This window comes from Cervus canadensis, chromosome 13 (assembly GCF_019320065.1).
Source record: "Cervus canadensis isolate Bull #8, Minnesota chromosome 13, ASM1932006v1, whole genome shotgun sequence".
NCBI lineage: Eukaryota > Metazoa > Chordata > Mammalia > Artiodactyla > Cervidae > Cervus > Cervus canadensis.
The window spans coordinates 44,556,986-44,578,567 of record NC_057398.1 but is presented as its reverse complement, the minus strand read 5'-3'; the positions used below and the strand labels follow the sequence as shown (position 1 = coordinate 44,578,567).

The following is a 21,582-nucleotide window of genomic DNA, read 5'->3' as shown; positions in this document are numbered from 1 at the left end:
CAAATCCCCAGTCACTTCCTTTTTCTAGCTTTCACACACCAAGCCAACATTTGCCTTGCCCAGATCACCCAGGGCCAGGTACCAGACCACTAGAGACCATCCCGTATACCCCAGAGCCCACCAGAATTATTCAAACTACCTAATCCTAATTATCCAATCCTAGCTTTCCTCTCACTGCTGTTGCCTCCTGACCGACCCTGGTGCTGATGTGTCCCCATGTGGCCCTATGATGTGGCAGTGATCCCCAACCTTTTGGGCATTAGGGACCGGTTTCCCGGAAGACAATTTTCCCATTGGCCAGGGAGCAGGGATGGTTTCAGGGCAATTCAAGCACATTATTTATCATGCTGCCACTGATCTGACAGGAGACAGAGCTCAGGTGGTAATGCAAGCAGTGGGCAGTGGCTGTAAACACAGATGAAGCTTCATTTGCTCGCCCACTGCTCACCTTCTGCTGTGTGGCCCTGTTCCCAACAGGCCAGTGACTGGTACCAGTCCATAGCCCAGGGGTTGGAGACTCCTGCTGTATGCTATAGCATGTGCCTCCTCCCCTTGGGAATTGTAACTGACCAGCTCTTAAGAAGGCAGTCGTCTCCTTGTCTTCTGAGTAAAATGAATCCTAGGTATATTTTAAAGCAATTGTACAGTATAGAAGAAAACGTACTTTTCATCTCATCTTTAGGATCCCCAAGAACATCATCTGTTACTGTTTTACATGTTTGGCAGCAGACAAAAATCTTTTTTTTCTCTCTCTTATTCATTTCAGTTCTTTGTCTTAAATTTTTTTTTATTTATTTTTGACCGTATTCAGTCTTTGTTGCTGCATAGGCTTTCCTCTAGTTGCATTGAGCAGCAGCTACTGTCTAGTTGCGGTGCACAGGCTTTCACTGCTGTGGCTTCTCTTGTTGTGGAGCACATGTCTAGTGTGCATGAGCTCAGTAGTTGCAGCTCCCAGACTCTAAAACAGGTTCAGTAGTTGTTGCCTGTTTAATTGTTCCACAGCATGTGGGACCTTCCCAGCCTGGGTACTGAACCCATGTCTCCTGCATTGGCAGGCGGACATTCTTAACCATTGAGCCACCAGGGAAGCCTCTTTTGTTCTTTTTTTCCCCTCTTTCTGTGCACATTTGTGTGAAGCAGTGAACTTTGGCTGGAAGTAGGGTGTGGTTGTACTGTACCCTCTAGAGGAATGTTATTCCTCAGTTCACATATACCTGGAGTTCAACAAAGAGGACAGGTGTTTGCACACAGCCAGCATTTGACTCATTTCACAAGGTCATAGCATGTAATTTGTGTTGGAAATAAAGCATAGCCATGGGTGTACAGAATACAGTTCCTTTCCCAAAGCAGCAGGAACAGAGGCCCCGGGATGAATGTGATGATGGAAAGTGGATTATCACAAAGGTTTTGACTGGAAAGCATTGTGGAATAGCAGATAGCAAAAGGGGAGAAGCGAATTGATTTAAAAGACTTCCTAGGGCATGGTCCTCGAGGTATTTTGAATACAGGAGTGATAAACTTAAAAAGAACTAACCTGCTTCAGTCATGAGAGCTATAGATCAAAATTGTTCAACACTTAGTTAAGCTCTAATGAGCAATTTAGAACTTGGATGAGGAAATGCATAGGCAGGTGTGGGGCTCTGGGGTGGTGGGACAAAGCAAAGAGAAATTTTCAGGAAAGATATTTGGGATGAAGAGATTTTTTGTTATCTGAGGCTGTCGCTGCTTGGTTGTGGTTTGTTGAGCTCTGTGTTGGATTTGCATTCATTTTCTGCCGCTTACCAAATGCTGGTCCCTGGGTAAATTATTCATCTCTGGTTTCCTAGTTAATAAGAATGGCGACAGCTCAGCAATACTGTTGAAAGGATTAATAAACCTGTCCACTGAAATATTCCAAAGACGGAAAAGCGCACATATTTCTCTCAGAGCTTGAGAGCATACCCACTATAAGTGAGAAATTTCTTAGTAGTCTCATATTATCTTAATATATATATATATATATATATATATATATGAACATTTCATTGTGCAGCATATTTGAAGCAGTGAAGACCTTGAATAAATGTTAGCTCTCTTTAATCTTTTGTCAACAAATGTCCCTCCATTGGTTTACTGTAGTAACCAAAAAGCCCTAGTGTTCCTAAGGGTCTTCATGAGAGCCACAGGCGACAGATGAAGTATATTGTGTAGGTTTACTAACATCCATTAACATATTAGTGTGGTTTAATTTGTGTGTTTGTTGGAAATTGATGAAAAGATGGATCTGCTAAAAGGTAAATTGAGTAACAAAATAAAAGCAGATGTTTGAGACAGTAAACAGGGCCCAGGCAAAGGGTTTCACCTTTAAGCATGACATTTTGCCTAAATATATGGGATGCAGGAGCTTCCCAGGCGGCGCTAGGGGTAAAGAACCCACCTGCCAATGCAGGAGTAGTAAGAGACACAGGTTCAATCCCTGGGTCGGGAAGATCCCCTGGAGGAGTGGATGGCAACCCACTCCAGTATTCGTGCCTGGAGAATCCCATGGACAGGGAAGCCTGGTGGGCTACAGTCCATGGGGTCGCAAAGAGTTGGACATGACTGACTGAGCAGCTTAGCATGCACATGGGATGCAGAGGGCAGTAGAAAGTGGATGGGCACATATATTTCCCTAAACTTACTGTAGGGAGAAAAATATAACTGTTGAAAAGTAGACCTGTCAGAAAAAGAAATAGGAGCTACAAAAAGTATGAAATATAAGATGTGCTCCTATTTAATCTAAGACTTTGAAAAAATACACACACAAATTCATAAAAGTAGAAAACGAAGAAAGGAAGATAGCTTAACTGTAACTCAACTGTGATATTTTTAGCAATGGCTGATTGTACTCCCCTTTCCCCACACATACACATGGTTTTTTTCTGTACAGTTCTTGGATATTAGGGAACAAGCTGAGATTTATTTGAGAGGGAGCTAGAACCAGGTACATTCAGACGGGAATAGGCTGTGCTCATAAAGGATGGGCAGTCAAGTGCCTTGGTGGGTTTCAGTGTATTTGGTATAGGCATCATCTATACCAAAGGTGTGACTGTGTAGGTTATATTTCACCTGGGAACTCCACCCTGTGCATGTAAGTGACCTCATGAACACTATATACAAAATTCACCCCCCAAAAAAGTGCCTGGTATTCTTACCAGGAGTGGAAGCTTTGTACCCCATATCTCCCACGGCTGGACTAATGGATTTAGCTAGTTATCTCCTCGGCAGGAGAAGCAAAGAGTGCCATCTAAAATCAGCAAGTATTGACTTCCTGGAATGTGGAAGAAAGTTTCTGAAGTGTGGATGACCCAAGAATGAGTCTGGGGCCATGAGGAAGCCTTTGAACTATTTAGAAAAAGTCCTAGGTAGAGAGGAAAAGCTGATAAAGTCCAAACTCAGCAGTTGTTGGTTGTTGGGTTTTTCTTTATAATACACATAACATAAAGTTTACTGTTTTAACCATTATAAGTGTATGATTCAGTGGTATTAAATACATTCACATTGTTGTACAACTGTCAGCACCGTCCATCCATATAACCCTTTTAATACTGCAGAATGAAACTGTACTCATTAAACAATAGTGCCCCATCCCTCCCTCCCTCTAACCCCTGGCAACCACTGTTCCACTTTCTTTATACTCTAGGTACCTCATATAGGTGGAATCATATGGTATGTATTCTTTTGTATTCAGCTTATTTCACTTCGCATGATGTTCTCAGGGTTCATCCACTGTTGTGATGTGTATCAGAATTTCTATCCTTTTTAAGGCTGAATAATATTTCATTCTGTATACATATATCCAAATGAACAGATATAGCTAAAGACGTGATTTATTTATCCATTCATCCATTGATTTGGACTGTTTCTACCTTTTGTCTGTTGTGAATAATGCTGCTAAGAACATGGGTGTATAAATCTCTGTTGGAGTCCCTGCTTTCCATCCTTTCCATTTAGAAGTGGAATGGCTGGATCATATCGTGTTTCTATTGTTAATTTTTGAGGAGCTGCTAGATAATTTTCCATAGGGTCATCACCATTTTACATTCTCACCAGCAATGCTCAAGGGTTCCAATTACTCCACATCCTCACAAACACTGGTTTTTGTTTTTTTTGTTTTTCTTTGTTTATTTTGGGTACTAGCCATCCTAATGATTATGAAGTAGTATCTCATTGTGATTTTGATTTGCATTTCCCTAAAGTGATGTTTAGCACCATTTGTACATCTTCGTTAGAGAAATGTCTATTCAAGTCCTTTGCCCACTTTTTAATGGAGTTGTTTATTTTATTGTTGTTGTTGAGTTATTTATCTGTTTATTCATCTACCACTATTTCCCCAGGATATCAAGCCTCCTATATGAGGTTGTCCTGGGACTGGGTCAAGTTCCTAATGTAGAATATGAGATTCCATTGCTTAGAATGAATAGCAAGGCAGCTATTCTCTGGTGCTTTTGTGGGGAGAAGCTGTGTTTACTATAAAAAATTAAACTCTGCTCTGTGAGGCAAGCAGCTATGAAATCCCTGATTTGATGTCCTTGCAATGTAAGAAACACTACTTAGACCTTTTAGAAAACTAGACAGCGTAGTTCCTAGGGCTTGGATTCATCACTCCTGACCATTCTCTGCCCAGAAACAGCCCTAAACAAACATCTAGCCTGATTCCACTGCCTGAAGACTCTGAAGGTAGGCTTGGGCAGCTCGGGGATCTTGACTCAAAGAGAGAAGATCAGGAAAGGAGAAGCAGGGAATGACAGACTTGTACACGTAACAGCTTTGTAAACTCTAAAGCCATATGTAATTGGTGCTAGTTATCCCTGTCCATGTATATGGAACCTTGATGAGGAAGTAGAACCCACATTAGCCTTTGTGATAAAAGGAGAGATTGATGGAACATTGCTCCAAGGAAGAAAAGAAAGAACGTGAAAACCATACTTACTCTTTTTTTCTTCCCAGTTCCTTGATCTTCTTTTTTAAAAGTAATCCTTATTAAGAGTATAGTTACTTTACAATGTCATATTAGTTTCTACTGTACAGTGAAGTGAATCAGCTCTATTTATACACATGTGCTCAGTTGCTCAGTCGTGGCTGACTCTTTGCGACTCCATGGACTGTAGCTTGCCAGGCTCCTCTGTCCATGGAATTTTCCAGGCAAGAATACTGGAGGGGTTGCCATTTCCTTCCAATGTATACATATATCCTCTCTCTTTTTAAAATTTCCTACCCATTTAAGTCACCACAGAATTGAGCAGAGTTCCCTCTGCTGTACAGTAGGTTCTCTTATGATCTTCTAATAAATTTATTTTGTGGCTTCGGAATTTGTAAGGTGTTTTGTTTTGCTTTTGCGGGAGTGATAAATATGTTGTGGTAGGAAGGCATGAAAGCTTGAAGAGCAATTGCTATGAATGGCTAAACCAAAGGAAGATTTATGTATAGCTTGACAGCAACTCAGCTCAGCTTCCTTTCAGCCTGAGAACCACAGTCCATGACACTCTCTGCAGAAAGTGATTGTTCCGTGGCTCAATGTGGTGCTTTGTTCAGATATTTGCTACATTCTCACTGGCTTCACAAAGCAATGTTCTTATAGATTATCCTGCTAGGTATATGGAAGTAGCTATGCCTGCATGTGTGGCTTGTGATGGACTTTTTTGAGTCTTTGAAAAAGAAAGTTGATAAATTAATGGTTCAGGGAGAGGGACAGGTTGGTATATGTAAAAGCAATAGAAGACATTTTTCCTCCAGTGCTGTTAAACAAGATTTGAATTCTGTTGAAATCTGTTAAAGTATGTACTAAAATATTTACCTCTGCCCTTCTCCCTTCTAATCTTAATGACCTGACTTGTCTATATTACAAAATTGCATTTCTTTATCCACTGCCTCAGGATATTATTATATGTATTTTTTGCAGGACTCCTTCCTGGTAATCAGGTTGGGAGGAGAATGAATTCTGTGGGAAAACCCCGCAGAAGCTCCAGAGTGGATTGAGGAACAGGAGGAAACTGGGATGTGTGGGGGCAGGGGATTGGAAGTTTTGAAAGAGAGTAAGAACAGTGGCAGAGATGGAAAGCAGTGAGGAGATAAAGGAGAGAAGGAAGTCCGAAAAGAGAGAGACTAAGGAGGGAGACGAAGAGATGAGGAGGGGAGGAGCAGGAAAAGAGGCAAAGAGAGTTAGGAAGAAGTAAGAGGGGGAGGGGCCATCTGGGTAGGCATTAGTCATGGCGATCCAAGATATGCTTCTATTCACTGAATGTCTTCGTATGTCAATAAGAACCTTCAAAAATTAGTTCTGACTCATTAAGTAAGGAGACTGGTAGCTAGAAGTGTCTTAGCAGAGAAGGATGGTGTTGTTTCCAATGAGACCCCTGCACTGAGTGGGAAATTAATATTAGAAGGCTTTAAGTTCCATCCTACTCCAACTCCAAGCTTCCCTGAACACACCCTTTTATAAATGTGGGGTGTGTGTGTTCCTTTTTCAAATAAGAGGAAACTGAACACAGGGGATGAAAGATAAAATTTGCTTTTTTGCTCATTTCACTGTTATACCCGAGGTCAATCCTTGCTTTTCTTTGCATTTTAACTAGTCTAAAATAAAGATTGTTGAGTTTTGTCAGCAATGTTTTTTCTTTTGCCTCCAATTGGGTAAAATATCAAATTTCACTGTGATCAGGAAGTAATTTATATAAGAAACATAAAACAGTCTTAACCAACTGACTTTCACTGTAAGTTGAAAGGACTTGGACTTACTTTGATATATTGAAAGATTCAGAGCTTTTTCTCAGCTCGTTAAAAGCAGAGTGTAGAATACACAACTTTTGAGGAATAAGCCCTCAACTTTTCAAAGACCAGCTGTCAATTTGTTGTTACTTTTTGTTTAACTTTATCTATAATGGAAGTGGGGGCACAGAGAAGATGAAGGTATAACATTTCAGCCATTAAATATTGGCTGCTTCTTATGAACTTATATAAAGCATTCTTGTTCATTCACTAATATTCAAAATATCTTGTTTCTCTTCATGATGAGTATAGAGGAAATCCCTAATTCTGTATTCCAGAAATTAGATGTGCATAGAAGAGAAGGTGGGAGGCAACAGAGGTGGCCTGCTCAGATGGAACTCTTCCATGAAATGGATCACAGTCACATCTCTCTCCCCAGCCCTATAGATCATATTAAATCATACTTCTTTGCCCATCCTCCACAATACAGACCTACAGACTGCAAGTATGAGGTCATTAAGTGCAGAGTTAATTTAGCACTTTTCTGTATATAGGAAGATGCAACTTTTACGTTGCATATTCAATTCTATGAAGGCTGAGAAAGATGAGGAAATTTCAGAAGAAAAGTTTTATCAGAGGTTCATTCATGAACTTAGAGGAAGGAAGATGTCTCTGTAACAGAAGTGCCAGATGAAGCAGCTAGTGCTAATGTCAAAGCTGCAAGAAGTTATCCAGAAGATCTGGCCAAGATAATTAATGCAGGCGGCTATATGAATTGACAGATTTTTTTTCTTTTGCCCCCAGTTGGATGACATGTCAACCTTTACTGTGATTGGGAAAAAAATAATTTATATAAGAAACATGAAGCAGTCTTAACCAACTGACTTCAGAAAAAAATCTTCAATCACAGTAAGCAAAAAGGACTTGGGCTTACTATGATACATTGAAAGACATATCAGTGTGGACAAAACAACCTTATATTCGAAGAAGATGCCATCTAGGACTTTCATCGCTACAGTGAAAAAGTGAAAGTCACTCAGTCATGTCTGACTCAGTCCATGGAATTCTCCAGGCCAGAATACTGGAGTGCGTAGCCTTTCCCTTCTTCTGGGGATCTTCCCAACCCAGGGATCAAACCCAGGTCTCTTGCATTGTAGGCAGATTCTTTACCAGCTGAGCCATAAGGGAAGCCCTTGTAGCTATGAAGGAAAGTCAATGCCTGACTTCAAAACTTCAAAACATAGGCTGACTCTCTTGTTAGAGGCAGCCAGTGACTTTAAGTTGAAGCCAGTGCTCATTTGTCATTTCAAAAATCCCAGGGCCCTTAAGAATTACATTAAATTTACTCTGCCTGTGCTCTATGAATGGAACAACTGAGTCTGGATGATATCAAATCTGTTTACAACATGAGTTACTGACCATTTTAAGTGTACTTTGAGGGTTTCAAGACTTCACTGAAGGAAGTAACTAGAATTGGAAGTAGAGTCTGAAAGTGTGACTGAATTACTGCAATGGTCAAACTTGAACAGATGGGGAGTTGCTTTTTATGAATGAGCACAGAAAGTGGTTTCTTGGGATGGAATCTACTCCTGGTGAAGAGGCTGTGAAGACTGTTGAAATGACAACCAAAGATTGAGATTATTACATAAATTTAGTTGATTAAGCCACAGCAGTGGTTGAGAACACTGACTACAATTCTGAAAGAAGTTCTATGGTGGGTAAAAGATAACATTGCCATTGCATGTTACAGAGAAATCACTCATGAAAGGAAGACTCAATTGATGTGGCAAACTACACTGTTGTCTTATTTTAAGAAATTGCTGCAGTCACCCTGTTCTTCTGCAACTACCACCCTGCTCAGCCAGCAGTCATCAACATCAAGGCAACACCCTCCACCAGCAAAAATATGATGACTCACTGAAAGCTCAGATGATGGTTAGCACTTTTGGTAATAAAGCATTTTTACTGAAGATATGTGCATTGTTTTTGTAGACATAATGCTATTTTACACTTAATAGACTTCAGTATGGTGTAAACATAAATTTATAAGTACTGGAAAACTGAAATATTTGTGGCTCACTTTATTGTGATACTTACTTTATTGCAGTGGTCTGGACCAAGCCTGCAATATCTCTGAGGTGTGCCTGTATAGTGTCTGTCATTCCAAAGTTCCTTCCAGTTTCTTCTATCACCTCTACACTTAGAGCTCTCCTTTATAGCTGTTTGTGCTTTCCTATGTGTGTCTTGGGGATTCCCAGGTGGCACTAGTGGGAAAGAACCCACTTGTCAAGGCAGGAGAAGTAACAGACATGGGTTCAATCCCTGGGTGAGGAAGATCCCCTGGAGTAGGAAATGGCAACCCACTCCAGTATTCTTGCCTGGAGAATCCCATGGACAGAGGAGCGAGGTGGGTTACAGTCCTTAAGGTCGCACAGAGTCGGACACGACTAAAGCAACTTACCATGTTTGTATACATGAGTGTCTTGGGCTTTGATCTCCTTGATCAATCTAGTTTATAGTAAATCTTCAAAATTTCTTGTCCATGGATGGTAACTTTTAGTTGTCAAACACTATTAAAAAATTATCATTATCATTATTATATCTGTTCTTCATCTCTGATGATTTAGTATAATACTGGGAGTAGGTTCTTGTGCTCAGTTAACATGTTGATTCAAACTTGAGTTTTTGTTTTCTGTCCTGGTATTTTGGAAAAGATACTATCTCTACTACATTGTTATCCTTTGTGTTAGCTAATTTTGATCTCTTTAATTTTTTTCATGTTCAATTTTACAAATAGAAGTTCTCCTGTTATGGGAATCCACGGAAAGTGTAGAAATAATAAATAAACAGCGTTATAAAAAACAACAATCACCATTTTTATTTTTTAGCCCTTTCCTCATATTATTTATTCATCACTCATTCAACAAATGTTTATCAATCATGTCTGCCATGCATATAGATCTAGGCAAGATTGTAGAACTCAAAGAGCTCAACTTAGTGAAAGAGACCAAAAGGTAGAAAATTAATGCATAATCAGATAATGAATTTGCATGTCCTTGAAAGGGAAAAGATATAAGCCTTTATGTTACTTTAAAAATAATTTTCATTATTGGTCTGGTAAAAAGAGTGAAGATTTCCTAAAAGAGGGACACCCTTAAGTACCATTGGGAGAACTGTAGTAGGCATTAAAAAAAAAAAGGGCAGACTGTGTAGCTGGTGTTTTGTCTTTCAGTTCAAGGTGTGCTCAGATGGATAAGATCTTCTGCAATTGTTGTAAGAATTCTGAAGAAAATTGAGAAATTCTGTTCCCTGTTGAGGTTACGGCCATTGCAGATCCCTCCTTGTGCTCCTTTTGAGTGGGGTAGACATTAAATAAATGTTGCAATATAATATGACTGTAGTGTCTTGGTTTTCTAGGAAGTGCATCATTAAACAATAGGATGAAAAAAGTTTTTTAATAAGTGTTTGGTTTTTCTATCAGGGTAATAGTAACCTCAGAATGTGTTAGGAAGATTTTCCCTCTCTTCCATTTTCTGGAAAAAATTTTATGGAACTGATAATGTTTATTTCTAAAGTCAATACAAAGAAATAGAGGAAAACCATAGAATGGGAAAGACTAGAGATCTCTTCAAGAAAATTAGAGATACCAAGGGAACATTTCATGCAAAGATGGACTCAATAAAGGACAGAAATGGTATAGACCTAACAGAAGCAGAAGATATTAAGAAGACGTGGTAAGAATACACAGAAGAACTCTACAAAAAAGATCTTCACGACCCAGATAATCAAGATGGTGTGATCACTCACCTAGAGCCAGACATCCTGGAATGTGAAGTCAAGTGGGCCTTAGGAAGCATCACTACGAACAAAGCTAGTGGAGGTGATGGAATTCCAGTTGAGCTATTTCAAATCCTCAAAGATGATGCTGTGAAAGTGCTGCACTCAATATGCCAGCAAATTTGGAAAACTCAGCAATGCCCACAGGACTGGAAAAGGTCAGTTTTCATTCCAATCCCAAAGAAAGGCAATGCCAAAGAATGCTGAAACTATCACACAATTGCACTCATCTCACACGCTAGTAAAGTAATGCTCAAAATTCTCCAAGCCAGGCTTCAACAGTATGTGAACCATGAGCTTCCAGATGTTCAATCTGGATTTAGAAAAGGCAGAAGAACCAAGATCAAATTGCCAACATCCATTGGATCATCAAAAAAGCAACCTGCTGCTGCTAAGTCGCTTCAGTTGTGTCCGACTCTGTGTGACCCCATAGACTGCAGCCTACCAGGTTTCCCCATCCCTGGGATTCTCCAGGCAAAGATGCTGGGGTGGGTTGCTATTTCCTTCTGTAATGCATGAAAGTGAAAAGTGAAAGTGAAGACGCTCAGTCTTAGCGACCCCGTGGACTCCAGCCTACCAGGCTCCTCCGCTCATGGGATTGTCCAGGCAAGAGTACTGCAGTGGGTTGCCAGTGCCTTCTCCGCAAAAAAGCAAGAGAGTTCCAGAAAAACATCTACTTCTGCTTTATTGACTATGCCAAAACCTTTGACTGTGTGGATCACAACAAACTGTGGAAAATTCTGAAAGAGATGGGAATACCAGGCCACCTGACCTGCCTCCTGAGAAATCTGTATGCAGGCCAAGAAGCAACAGTTAGAACTGGACATGGAACAACAGACTGGTTCCAAATAGGGAAAGGAGTACATCAAAGCTATATTGTCACCCTGCTTATTTAACTTATATGCAGAGTACATCATGAGAAATGCTGGGCTGGAGAAAGCACAAGCTGGAATCAAGATTGCCAGGACAAATATCAATAACCTCAGATATGCAGATGATACCACTCTTACGGCAGAAAGTGAAGAGGAACTAAAGAGCCTCTTGATGAAAGTGAAAGAGAGTGAAAAAGTTGGCTTAAAGCTCAACATTCAGAAAGATGAGATCATGACATCTGGTCCCATCACTTCATGGGAAATAGATGGGGAAACAATGGAAATAGTGAGACAGTTTATTTGAGGGGACTCCAAAATCACAGCAGATGGTGATTGCAGCCATGAAATTAAAAGACAGTTACTCCTTGGAAGAAAAGCTATGACCAACCTAGACAGCATATTAAAAAGCAGAGACATTACTTTGCTGACAAAGATCCATCTAGTTAAAGCTATGGTTTTTCCAGTGGTCATGTATGGATGTAAGAGTTGGACTATAAAGAAAGCTGAGAGCTGAAGAATTGACGTTTTTGAACTGTGGTGTTGGAGAAGACTTTTGAGAGTCCCTTGGACTGCAAGGAAATCCAATCAGTCTATCCTAAAGGAAATCAGTCCTGAATATTCATTGGAAGGACTAATGCTGAAGCTGAAACTCCATACTTTGGCCACCTGATGCAAAGAACTGACTCTCTGGAAAAGGCCCTGATGCTGGGAAAGATTGAGGGCAGGAGGAGAAGGGGACTACAGAGGATGAGATGGTTGGATGGCATCACTGACTCAATGGACATGAGTTTGAGTAAGCTCCAGGATTGGTGATGGACAGGGACGCCTGGCATGCTGCAGTCCATGGGGTTGCAAAGAGTCGGACACAACTGAGCCACTGAATTGAACTGAACTGATTTCTAAAATGATACCACATAAACTTGGAGTTTCCTCTGTGTGAATGTTTTAAATTTAAAAACTCATTTCCTTTAATTGATATAAGGGTATTAAGTTGACCTGTTTCTTGTTGAGTGAGGTTTAGTAATTTTATTTTGCAAAAGTTGTCCATTTTATCTACACTGATTAATTTCAACTTATTCATAATATTACCTTCTTTTTGGTTCATTTTATGTGACTTTATAGAGCTATTTTCAATTTATGTCTCCTTTTCTTTTTTCATGTTTGTATAGCTGAAAATGTATCAATTTTGTTGATTTTCCAAAAGAACCAGGCTTTTGTTTCATTGTTAAATCTTCTTGGTATTTTTTATTTTCTCTTTAAATGAATTCTGGTCTGTATTATTTCCATTTCTCTATTTTCAGTTTATCTTGCTTTTTTTTAAAAAAAAAATCTACATTCTTAAGGTAGAAATTTAGATTATTTAAGACTTTGTTGCTGTTACTCAGTTGCTAAGTTATGTCCAACTCTGTGACCCCATGAACTGCAGCACGCCAGACTTCCCTGTCCATCACTATCTCCCCAAGTTTGCTCAAACTCATGTCCATTCAGTCGGTGATGCCATTCAACCATCTCATCTTCTGTCATCCCCTTCTCCTTCTGCCTTCAATCTTTCCCAGCATCAGGGTCTTTTCCAATGAGTAGGCTCTTCACATCAGGTGGCCAAATTATTGGAGCTTCAGCATTAGTACTTGGAATGAGTATTCAGGGTTGATTTCCTTTAGGATTGACTGGTTTGATCTCCTTACCGTGCAAGGGACTCTTAAGAGTCTTCTCCAACACCACAGTTCAAAAGCATCAATTTTTTGGCGCTCAGTCTTCATGGCCCAACTCTTACATCCATACATGAACACTGGAAAAACCATAGCTTTGATTATATGGACCTTTGTCAGCAAAGTGTCTATGCTTTTGAATATGCTGTCTAGATTTGTCATGGTCTTTTTTCCAAGGAGCAAACATCTTTTAATTTCATGGGTGCAGTCACCCGTCCGTAGTGATTTTGGAGCCCAAGAAAATAAAATCTGCCACTGTTTTCTTCCCCCCCCCCCCATCTGTTTGCCATGAAGGGATGGGACCAGGTGCCATGATCTTAGTTTTCTGAATGCTGAGTTTTAAGCCAACTTTTTCACTCTCCTCTTTCACTTTCATCAAAAATCTCTTTAGTTCCTCTTCACCTTCTGCTATTAGGGCGGTGTCATCTGCATACCTGAAGTTATTGATATTTATCCCGGCAATCTTGATTCCAGCTTATGATTCATCCAGCCCAGCATTTCACATGATTTATTCTGCATATAAGTTAAATAAGCAGGGTGACAATATACAGCCTTGACATACTCCTTTCTGAATTTTGAGCCAGTTCATTGTTCTATGTCTGGTTCTGACTGTTGCTTCTTGACCTGCATACAGTACCCACAACTGACATGCTGCTGTCTCTGGGATTCTGAGAAAATATTTAATTGTATTATCCTGGGTTAGAGGCTCTTCTGTATTAAATTAATGTGAATATCATTATATTATTTTAAATCTCTAAAAGTTTTTTGTTTGTTTCTGTTTATAATTTATAGAGAAATGAATAAAATGAGGGAAATGTTTAATCTTTATTTCTGTCATAGAATTAGTGGCTTTGAAGGAAAGATTTGTGAGCAAAGGAGAGAATTATTTTTCATGCAGTGAAACACTACACAACAACTTAAAACTATGTTTTAAAAGAATATTTAATATAGTAAAACATGATGTTGTACAAAAAGCAGGATGCAAAACTGTATAAAGAATGCTATAAATATTATCAGATTTCTATATAGGTAGATGTGATATAGGAAAGAACCAGAAGAAAATGTTGATGACAGTTACATCTCAGTGGGACCCTGGTGATTTATTTTCTTTTTAATATGAAGTAGCTAACAGCAAACATTTTCTGATTATATGAATGATGAGTATCATTAAAATCTCAAGTAAAGAGCAGAAGAAAATTTATTCAAAAAGTTAAAAAAATTATTGTTTAAATAATTTTTTAAACCTTCACAAAGAAAAAAAATTACAAGATTTACCTTTGGATTAGTAGGGTGTATTTATCATGATCCCTTTAATGTTTGAAAATAAAATACTGTAGGCAGGTGGATTTGAATACTGAGTATATATTAAGCAGCATTTAGTAGAGATGACACTTTGATACATCAAAGTATGGCACCTGGGCTGGGATCATCAACATCCCCATGGGAAATTGTTATAAATGCATGTTCGTGGACCCCACCCCAGACCTAATGAATCAAAAACTCTGGAAGTGGGACTCATCAATGAATGTTTTAATAAGCTCTCCAGGTAATTTAGATGCATGCTTAAGTTTGAGAAATGCTGAGTTTTGAATTGTGAATACTGATCTAGATCAGTTACTTAATTTTATCCTAGAAAACTTCCAGCTCACACTTCTTTTCTCTCTTTTTGTCTTATTTCTTCCTGTTCTTCTCTGTCTCTGTCTCTGTCTATCTCTCAGCCTTTCTCTAGACCTACTTGCATTTTTTGTTATATATTTGGGTTTATTCGTATCTTTACCTTGTTTCCCCAAAATATTTGAGGCAACTTACAGAGATGCATATAGTACAATATACTAACAATAACACTCATTTAGTGCTCTTTATTTTTTGGGCACTGTTCTAAGTACTTACATAAATTATCTTATTTAATTTAACTTTTAATAACAATCCTATAAAGCAGTTGTTGTTATTATTATGCCCATTTTACAGACAAAGATTCTAAAGCATAAAGGCTAAATACTTGCCCAAGGGCATACAACTATTAAGTGGCAGAGTCCAAGCAATCTTTTTCTAAAGTCTGAGCCTTCAACAAGTTTACAGCACTGGTTCTTTAAAATTAGTGAAGATTCAAAGATGAATGCCAAGTAAAGGAGCAAGATGAATGCATAATCTGTTCTGCAGAATTTTGCAGAGTTGATAAGCTAGGCCCATAGATTTGCCTCTAGATCCCAAACAATGTGAAAAAGAATGAGCTGCAAGATTTACAGTCACCAAAATGTGGAAATGAACCAATTTGTTTCAGGAAGGTCACTGGAAGAAATACCTCATGTTGCTCTCCATTTGCATGGTGATTCTCATTTCATTCATCCACTCTGAATTTGTTTATACAGTAACTACCACTTGAGCACCTTCTATTTGTTAGGCTCTTTGCTTGTTGCTTGTAGATGCCCTAGAGATACCCAGAACATGTGGTTAAAGAACAATGGTATATCTTACTTGTGTTTTCTCTCACTTTATCCCTGAGTGTGCAGTAGGAGAAGAACATAATGACAGGCACGAGTGGACTTGGAACAGGTTCTTCTATGAGATGAGACCTGAGGGAGGGTTAGAAAACACTAGAAAGAAACAACCATTTGAACAGATAGTGCCTGGTCGCAGAAACAAAATTATTTCCAGACTACATCTTTCTGTGTAATCTCTAACCTGAGGCTGCCCCTGGACAAACTGGACACTGTACTTTAGAAGATTCCATGATTCTTTGGAGACTATGTGGCTGCAGGGATGAAGGGCAGGAGGGTGGTAGGAGGAAACAAAGCCAGCTGGTGTCACCAAAGCTCTGAAATCTATGTGCCTGTACATGCATATCTGTGCGTATATGTGTCCCATTGCTAAGAGAATGCTCCTGGCTGCCTGGCCAAAGGTCACTCTTGCTCCTTCTGAAAATACTCCCTAGAAGCTGCAAAAATATTTTTAAAAATTGTTCTTTCTTCTCTTCTCCCCATCTCAATTTATCTAATAAAAAGAATGTAGGCAAAATTATTTGTCCCAGTGGTCATGGCTTTTGCCTAGTAACATAGCCTGATTTTCTGCCACCTTTGACCATGAGCCCCTGGAAATAGAGATAACATTATAACACTTGGGTTTAAAGATAAGGACATGATTTATTTTAACACCTGAAACTTGGGCTTGGGTTTCTAAGTGAAAATCCTATCAACACCATGAACGTTGGTTAAGATTTTATTCAGTGTTTTGAAATGCATGATGTTGCTTAATGACCCATGATGCTGGCATCTGATAGATGCAGTTTTCTGGTCAAAGTGCAGAATTGATCCTGACCACCAAGGGCATCTTTCCTGAAGTCATCACACCATAAAGGTTTAAGAGGAAGATAAGATGGGAAAAGCAAGAAGATACAAAGTTTAAATGCAGTTTGCATAGTGGTGATAACAGGGAACAGAGAATAATTATTGAGCCACCTTGTGTTTCATTTTTAATTTGCAGTAATGGGTCTTATAGTCATCTTTTCTGGACTACTTTTGATTAGAAAGAAAAAGAGCAAATTCATTTGGAAGTCTTGATGTAGCACCTGAATTATTTAATAGATTCTAACATATTTAGCAAGGGTTTGAAAGCTGTGTTAAGGAATAAGTATAAAGGTCTTAGACATTTCATCCAGAGAGTAGTGCTTCTCTGGCAGTAACAAAACTAACTCTTCCCCAAAGGGTTTTGCATGGAACTTTTTAAAAAGCTGTCACAGCTTGAAGTTCCTAAGCCAAAGCTGCTTCACTTACTTTTCTTTATCTTCTTTCTCTCTTGCAGTCCCAGCAGAAGTGCATCGTGATCTTTGCGCTGGTGTGCTGCTTTGCCATTCTCGTTGCATTGATATTTTCAGCTGTGGATATCATGGGAGAGGATGAAGATGGACTGTCAGAAAAAAATTGTCAAAATAAATGTCGGTAAGAGGTAACAAACAGAAATTTAAAAATTCTCTTTTAGGGAGTGGGTTAGAAAGTCAGAGGAGGTCTTGGACAGTGAGAGAAAAATGTCATAAACACACATGAGCACCTAACTGCCAATTGGGTTAAGCATGAGTCGCTGTCCCCTGGTGATTTTACGTTTATTTAGACTAAGGGACTAAAAATGAGTCATGATTTAATTCACTTTACAGTTTGGGCATATTCTGTACAGAAGTGTGGTTGACAAAATGAAATTTTGCAACAATCAGCATTTCTGGAGACCTCTGTGTATGAGGTTTTGATTTATTCCATCATAAGCTCGGCAGTAATGAAAGCCTCAACAGACTGAGGACACCATGCTAGTTGTTGTCAATCAGAAGTTAAACACACATCTCAGGGAAAATTCCAACTTAAAATTAGGGCTCAAATAAATAAGTGTATCGATGAGAAGACATGCACCTCCTCAGTCTGTCCCAGTTTAGCACATAGTTTATTTTTCATCCAGAAATTACAACAGCTTTCCTGTTACATATCTGTATTATTTTTCTTCAGGTACACTAAATAACATTTCCCTAGGGTCACTTCTGACTGCAGAGCCATCACAGCATGATTTTATCCTCATAAATCTCCTCATCCAACCCCTCCCTAGGTACTACTTTGTTTTTTGAGGTTCGTAGGAGGATGTAAAAATGTACCAAGAAGGGGCAGAGAAACAAGAGGTTTATTTTTATGTTTGTGTGCTGCAGAGTCAAAGTGAGGCCATAAAATTACATGGTTATTATGAATTAGTGCTTATAATGAATTTTAAATATTATTTTTTTCCTTTGAAAAGCATTAGTCAAAGTACCCCTCTTTTCTAGCTTAAAATCAACCACAGCCTAGTAATGTACATGTAAGTTTTTGTCCTAGATATTTTGTCTTGAGGGTTGAATGTCCGACAAAAAAAATCTGGATGAGACAATAGAAATTTGGGGGTTCTTATTAACCCATGATACATTATAATTACCAGGCAACAGTACTGTGTAGAACAAGGGTACAAGAGAGAAATCAGTATACATTTTAGGTTATTCCTTCATGCTAGATAGGTGTTGCTAAATATGGTTACTTCCCAGACTGAATTTGGGAGGAAAATTATATTGGGATTATCAGGAAAGAAATAGAAAAACAATAGATCATCATTAGCTTCCTCCTGAAAACTCTGTCTGCATCACTATCTTGTGCTAATCCTGTCATATGGCACATATAAGCATACTGTGGGCAGGGGGCCAGTGACTCATGCTTATTCACTGGGGCGGCTCAGCCCCCTCTCTCAGCTCACCTGTGATGAAGACTGCTGAGTACTTTAAATGGCAAACTCCAGAATCTAGAGGGCAACTTTGTAAAGGTCAAACTGTAATGACTTCCTTAAGACAAAATACCCAGGACCTTTTAACAAATGTTACCAGGTATGTTTTTTTTTTTACAACAAAAAAGGGGAAGCCTTCAAATTATGCCTATTTTAACTTGGAGGAATCTATTATAAAATTTAATCTAATTTTAATTTTCAACTCATACAATTGGAATTTGACCTGGCTATTTCTTCCATCTTAATCAGTAACTAAATCCTGATGACTCAATATTGCTTCTCCCTCCGTCTAGAATGTATTCTTCCAGTTACCAACCATTTTCCTGCTTTCTTTTCCTTGGGTAGTTGCAATTATTGCCTTGATCACTAGGTTGCATGTGCTAAATTGCTTCAGTCATGTCTGATTCTTTTCAACCCTCTGGAGTATAGCCCACCAGGCTCCTCTGTCCGTGGGATTCTCCAGGCAAGAATACTGGAGTGGGTTGCCATTTCCTTCTCTAGGGGATCTTCCCAACCCAGGTATCGAACCCAAGCCTCTTATGTCTCCTGCAGTGGCAGGCAGGTTCTTTACCACTAGGGCCACCTGGGAAGCCCTGCAACTCTTTGCCAGAACTTGCAGCCCCTCCAGGTCTTCCTTTCTTCTACAGTCTCTTCTCCTGTGTCTTGTATTTCTTTTCTCCTGCATTATCAGCCTTGTCACTTTTGTATATCTTCCTAAGTCATATCTGGCTTCCTCCTGTCCTCATCCCAAGAAGCTTCTGCTTTTTCTCCTCTCTCCAGAGCCCAGGGTGGAGGCAAGGGAACTGCAATTTCTTACGCACCAATCCAGTCCCAGTCTCCAGTGGGACAGACCGTTTCCCCACCATCAATCATTCTCATTTTAATTTGATGACCTTTTCTTATGTCAGTCACTATCTCCTTATCACTGTAGGCAACATTACCTTCTAACTTCCAGGACTCCCTTCCTCCTTTTGTGCCTGGCTAACAGACCTTCTAGGCTGGGATGGTGGCTCAGCAGTAAAGACACCGCCTGCAAGGCAGGAGATGCGGGTTTGATCCCTGGATCAGGAAGATCCCCTGAAGAATCAAATGGCAATCCACTCTAGTATTCTTGCCTAGGAAATCCCATGGACAGAAGAGCCTGGCAGGCTACAGTCCATGGGGTCCCAAAATAGCTGGACATGACCGAGTGACTAAAAAGCAATAGGCCTTCTAACCACCAGTCCCATCTCTTGCCATCACCGTTAGTAACTGTAAAATTTATTTTCAGTACTCTAGCCTTAACTGTGTTTAACACTTCAAGTCAATAAATTTAGTACCCACTTCACCTTTGCACCTGCCAGCAAACTACTCCACCTCCCAGGTAGCCTAATGTAGTCAAAGACCATGGACTTCAAAATTTGGAAGACTTGGATTCAAATTTACATTCTACCACTTACTCACTGTGTTATCTTGGGCAAGATATGTAATTTATGTTATTCACCTTTTTGCAGAGCAACAAAGGACTGAACAAGGAGTCGCAGCGTAGTTCATGAGACAGGCATGGCGATTGTGGTCAGAAGTGCAGTGGGAAAGTTAGAGGAGGTTTAGGAGAGTGGCAGAGTGCAAAGAGGAAACCTGGCTTTGGATGCCACTCCACTCCTGATGGGTTATGAAAACTGTTTTAGTTTTATTTCCCTTTAAATGGTAGATTAAACAAAATCTCTCTCACAAGGTTTTATGAGGCTTCAGTAAATTGTATAAATCTACAACCAAGCCACAGGAAACTCATAACAAGCAATATATAAATGTCAGCCGTCTCCCTGTCCCTTCCTAAGCATACAGAATTCCCCTTCTCTATTTGCAACTAGCTTCCTATTCCCTCCCTGCTTCACACTCATCCTGAATCTACTCTTTATCTTGATTTTAGTAGTCTTTGATTCTGTGGATGTAAACAAAGAGAATTTGAGAATGAATGAAGTGAACATGAGGACAGAGCTATGGATTCAGAGCTTGCTATGTAAGGAAGTTCACCTGAGTCACCTGTGTTTTAGCAGAGACTCAGAAGCAGGCAGCAGAGGGGGAAAGCTTCATAGTGGTGTGTGCTGTTGGCCTGGGGGAGCTGGAGGCAGGCTAGCTAGAAGCGGGCATCCTACGTGATGGGTTAGGGGTACATATTTGTCTTCTCCGGTTGGTTCTAAATTGGAAGCAGGGACAAAAATAAGGGAAGATGGCAGTTATTAATTAAGTTATGGTTATCTTGATTTCAGAAGTTATTGTTTAGTTTCCTGGATTATTATTAGAGATAGCAATCCTCCTTCCTACAAGTCTGACTTAGAGCAGGGTGACTTTTCTGGGCTGGTGATTATAGATAAGAAGTTGGTTTCCTGGGCAGCAAGCTGCAGGTTATGAGGTCAGAGTTCTACCATAGACACACACACACACACACACACACACACACACACACACACACACATATATATGTGGACTGGCCATTACTGATTTGCATATTCAATCTCCCATTTCCCTAAACCTCCTCCTATACTAACAGCCCCTTCTGGTTTTGCTTTGTTTTTATCCATTTCTTAGACCATGACCAGTGTGTCTTGGATACTTCCTGTAGCATCCTGTACTCTTAATTGCCTCCTTGGATCTTGTGCCTCAACCATGCTGCCAGTTCTTAAACTGGTTGACTCCTAGTCCCACCCATCCTATTCTCAGGGCATCCTCAGCCATTGCTCACCCCCACCAGCAGCTTGCAGAGCGAGTGAGTTCCTTGTTCTTCAGTCCTAGCTTCCTCCAGGCAGGGATGCCCCAGGTAAAAGAAGTCGCATTGTTTGGAGATGCACCCACTGAGCACGCTGGTGCTGATATAGACTAGGAGGGAAAACTGCCAATCTGCAGAAGCCCTAGCATACCAGTCTCCACTTAGCCCTTCTCTACAAAGTTCTCGTCCTCCTCTTATGACCTTTTCCTGTCATTAACCATTCCAGCCTCAAGGTGGTGCTGAGGAAGTCACATGATGCTCAGCTTCCAGTTACCTTTTACTCACTCACATAGTTTTCTTTTTATGTTCTTCTCCTTATATGGGCTTCCCTGATAGCTCAGATGGTAAAGAATCTGCCTGCAAGGTGGGAGACCAGGGTTCAATTCCTGGTCAGGAAGATCCCTGGAGAATG

General features: G+C 39.8%; 1 protein-coding gene across 4 annotated transcripts in view; it reads left to right on the top strand.

Moving 5' to 3' along the window:
- The window catches only part of PLD5 (phospholipase D family member 5), a 380,018-nt gene that overhangs the window by 150,144 nt on the left and 208,292 nt on the right, over positions 1-21,582 (top strand). For 2 of the 4 annotated variants that reach the window (XM_043486037.1, XM_043486038.1), the window contains exon 2: positions 16,943-17,079. In XM_043486037.1, the coding sequence (XP_043341972.1) occupies positions 16,943-17,079 (137 nt within the window). Of the gene's footprint in view, positions 1-16,942; positions 17,087-21,582 lie in introns of all 4 variants that reach the window. The other 2 variants (XM_043486040.1, XM_043486039.1) reach the window with 1 other exon arrangement.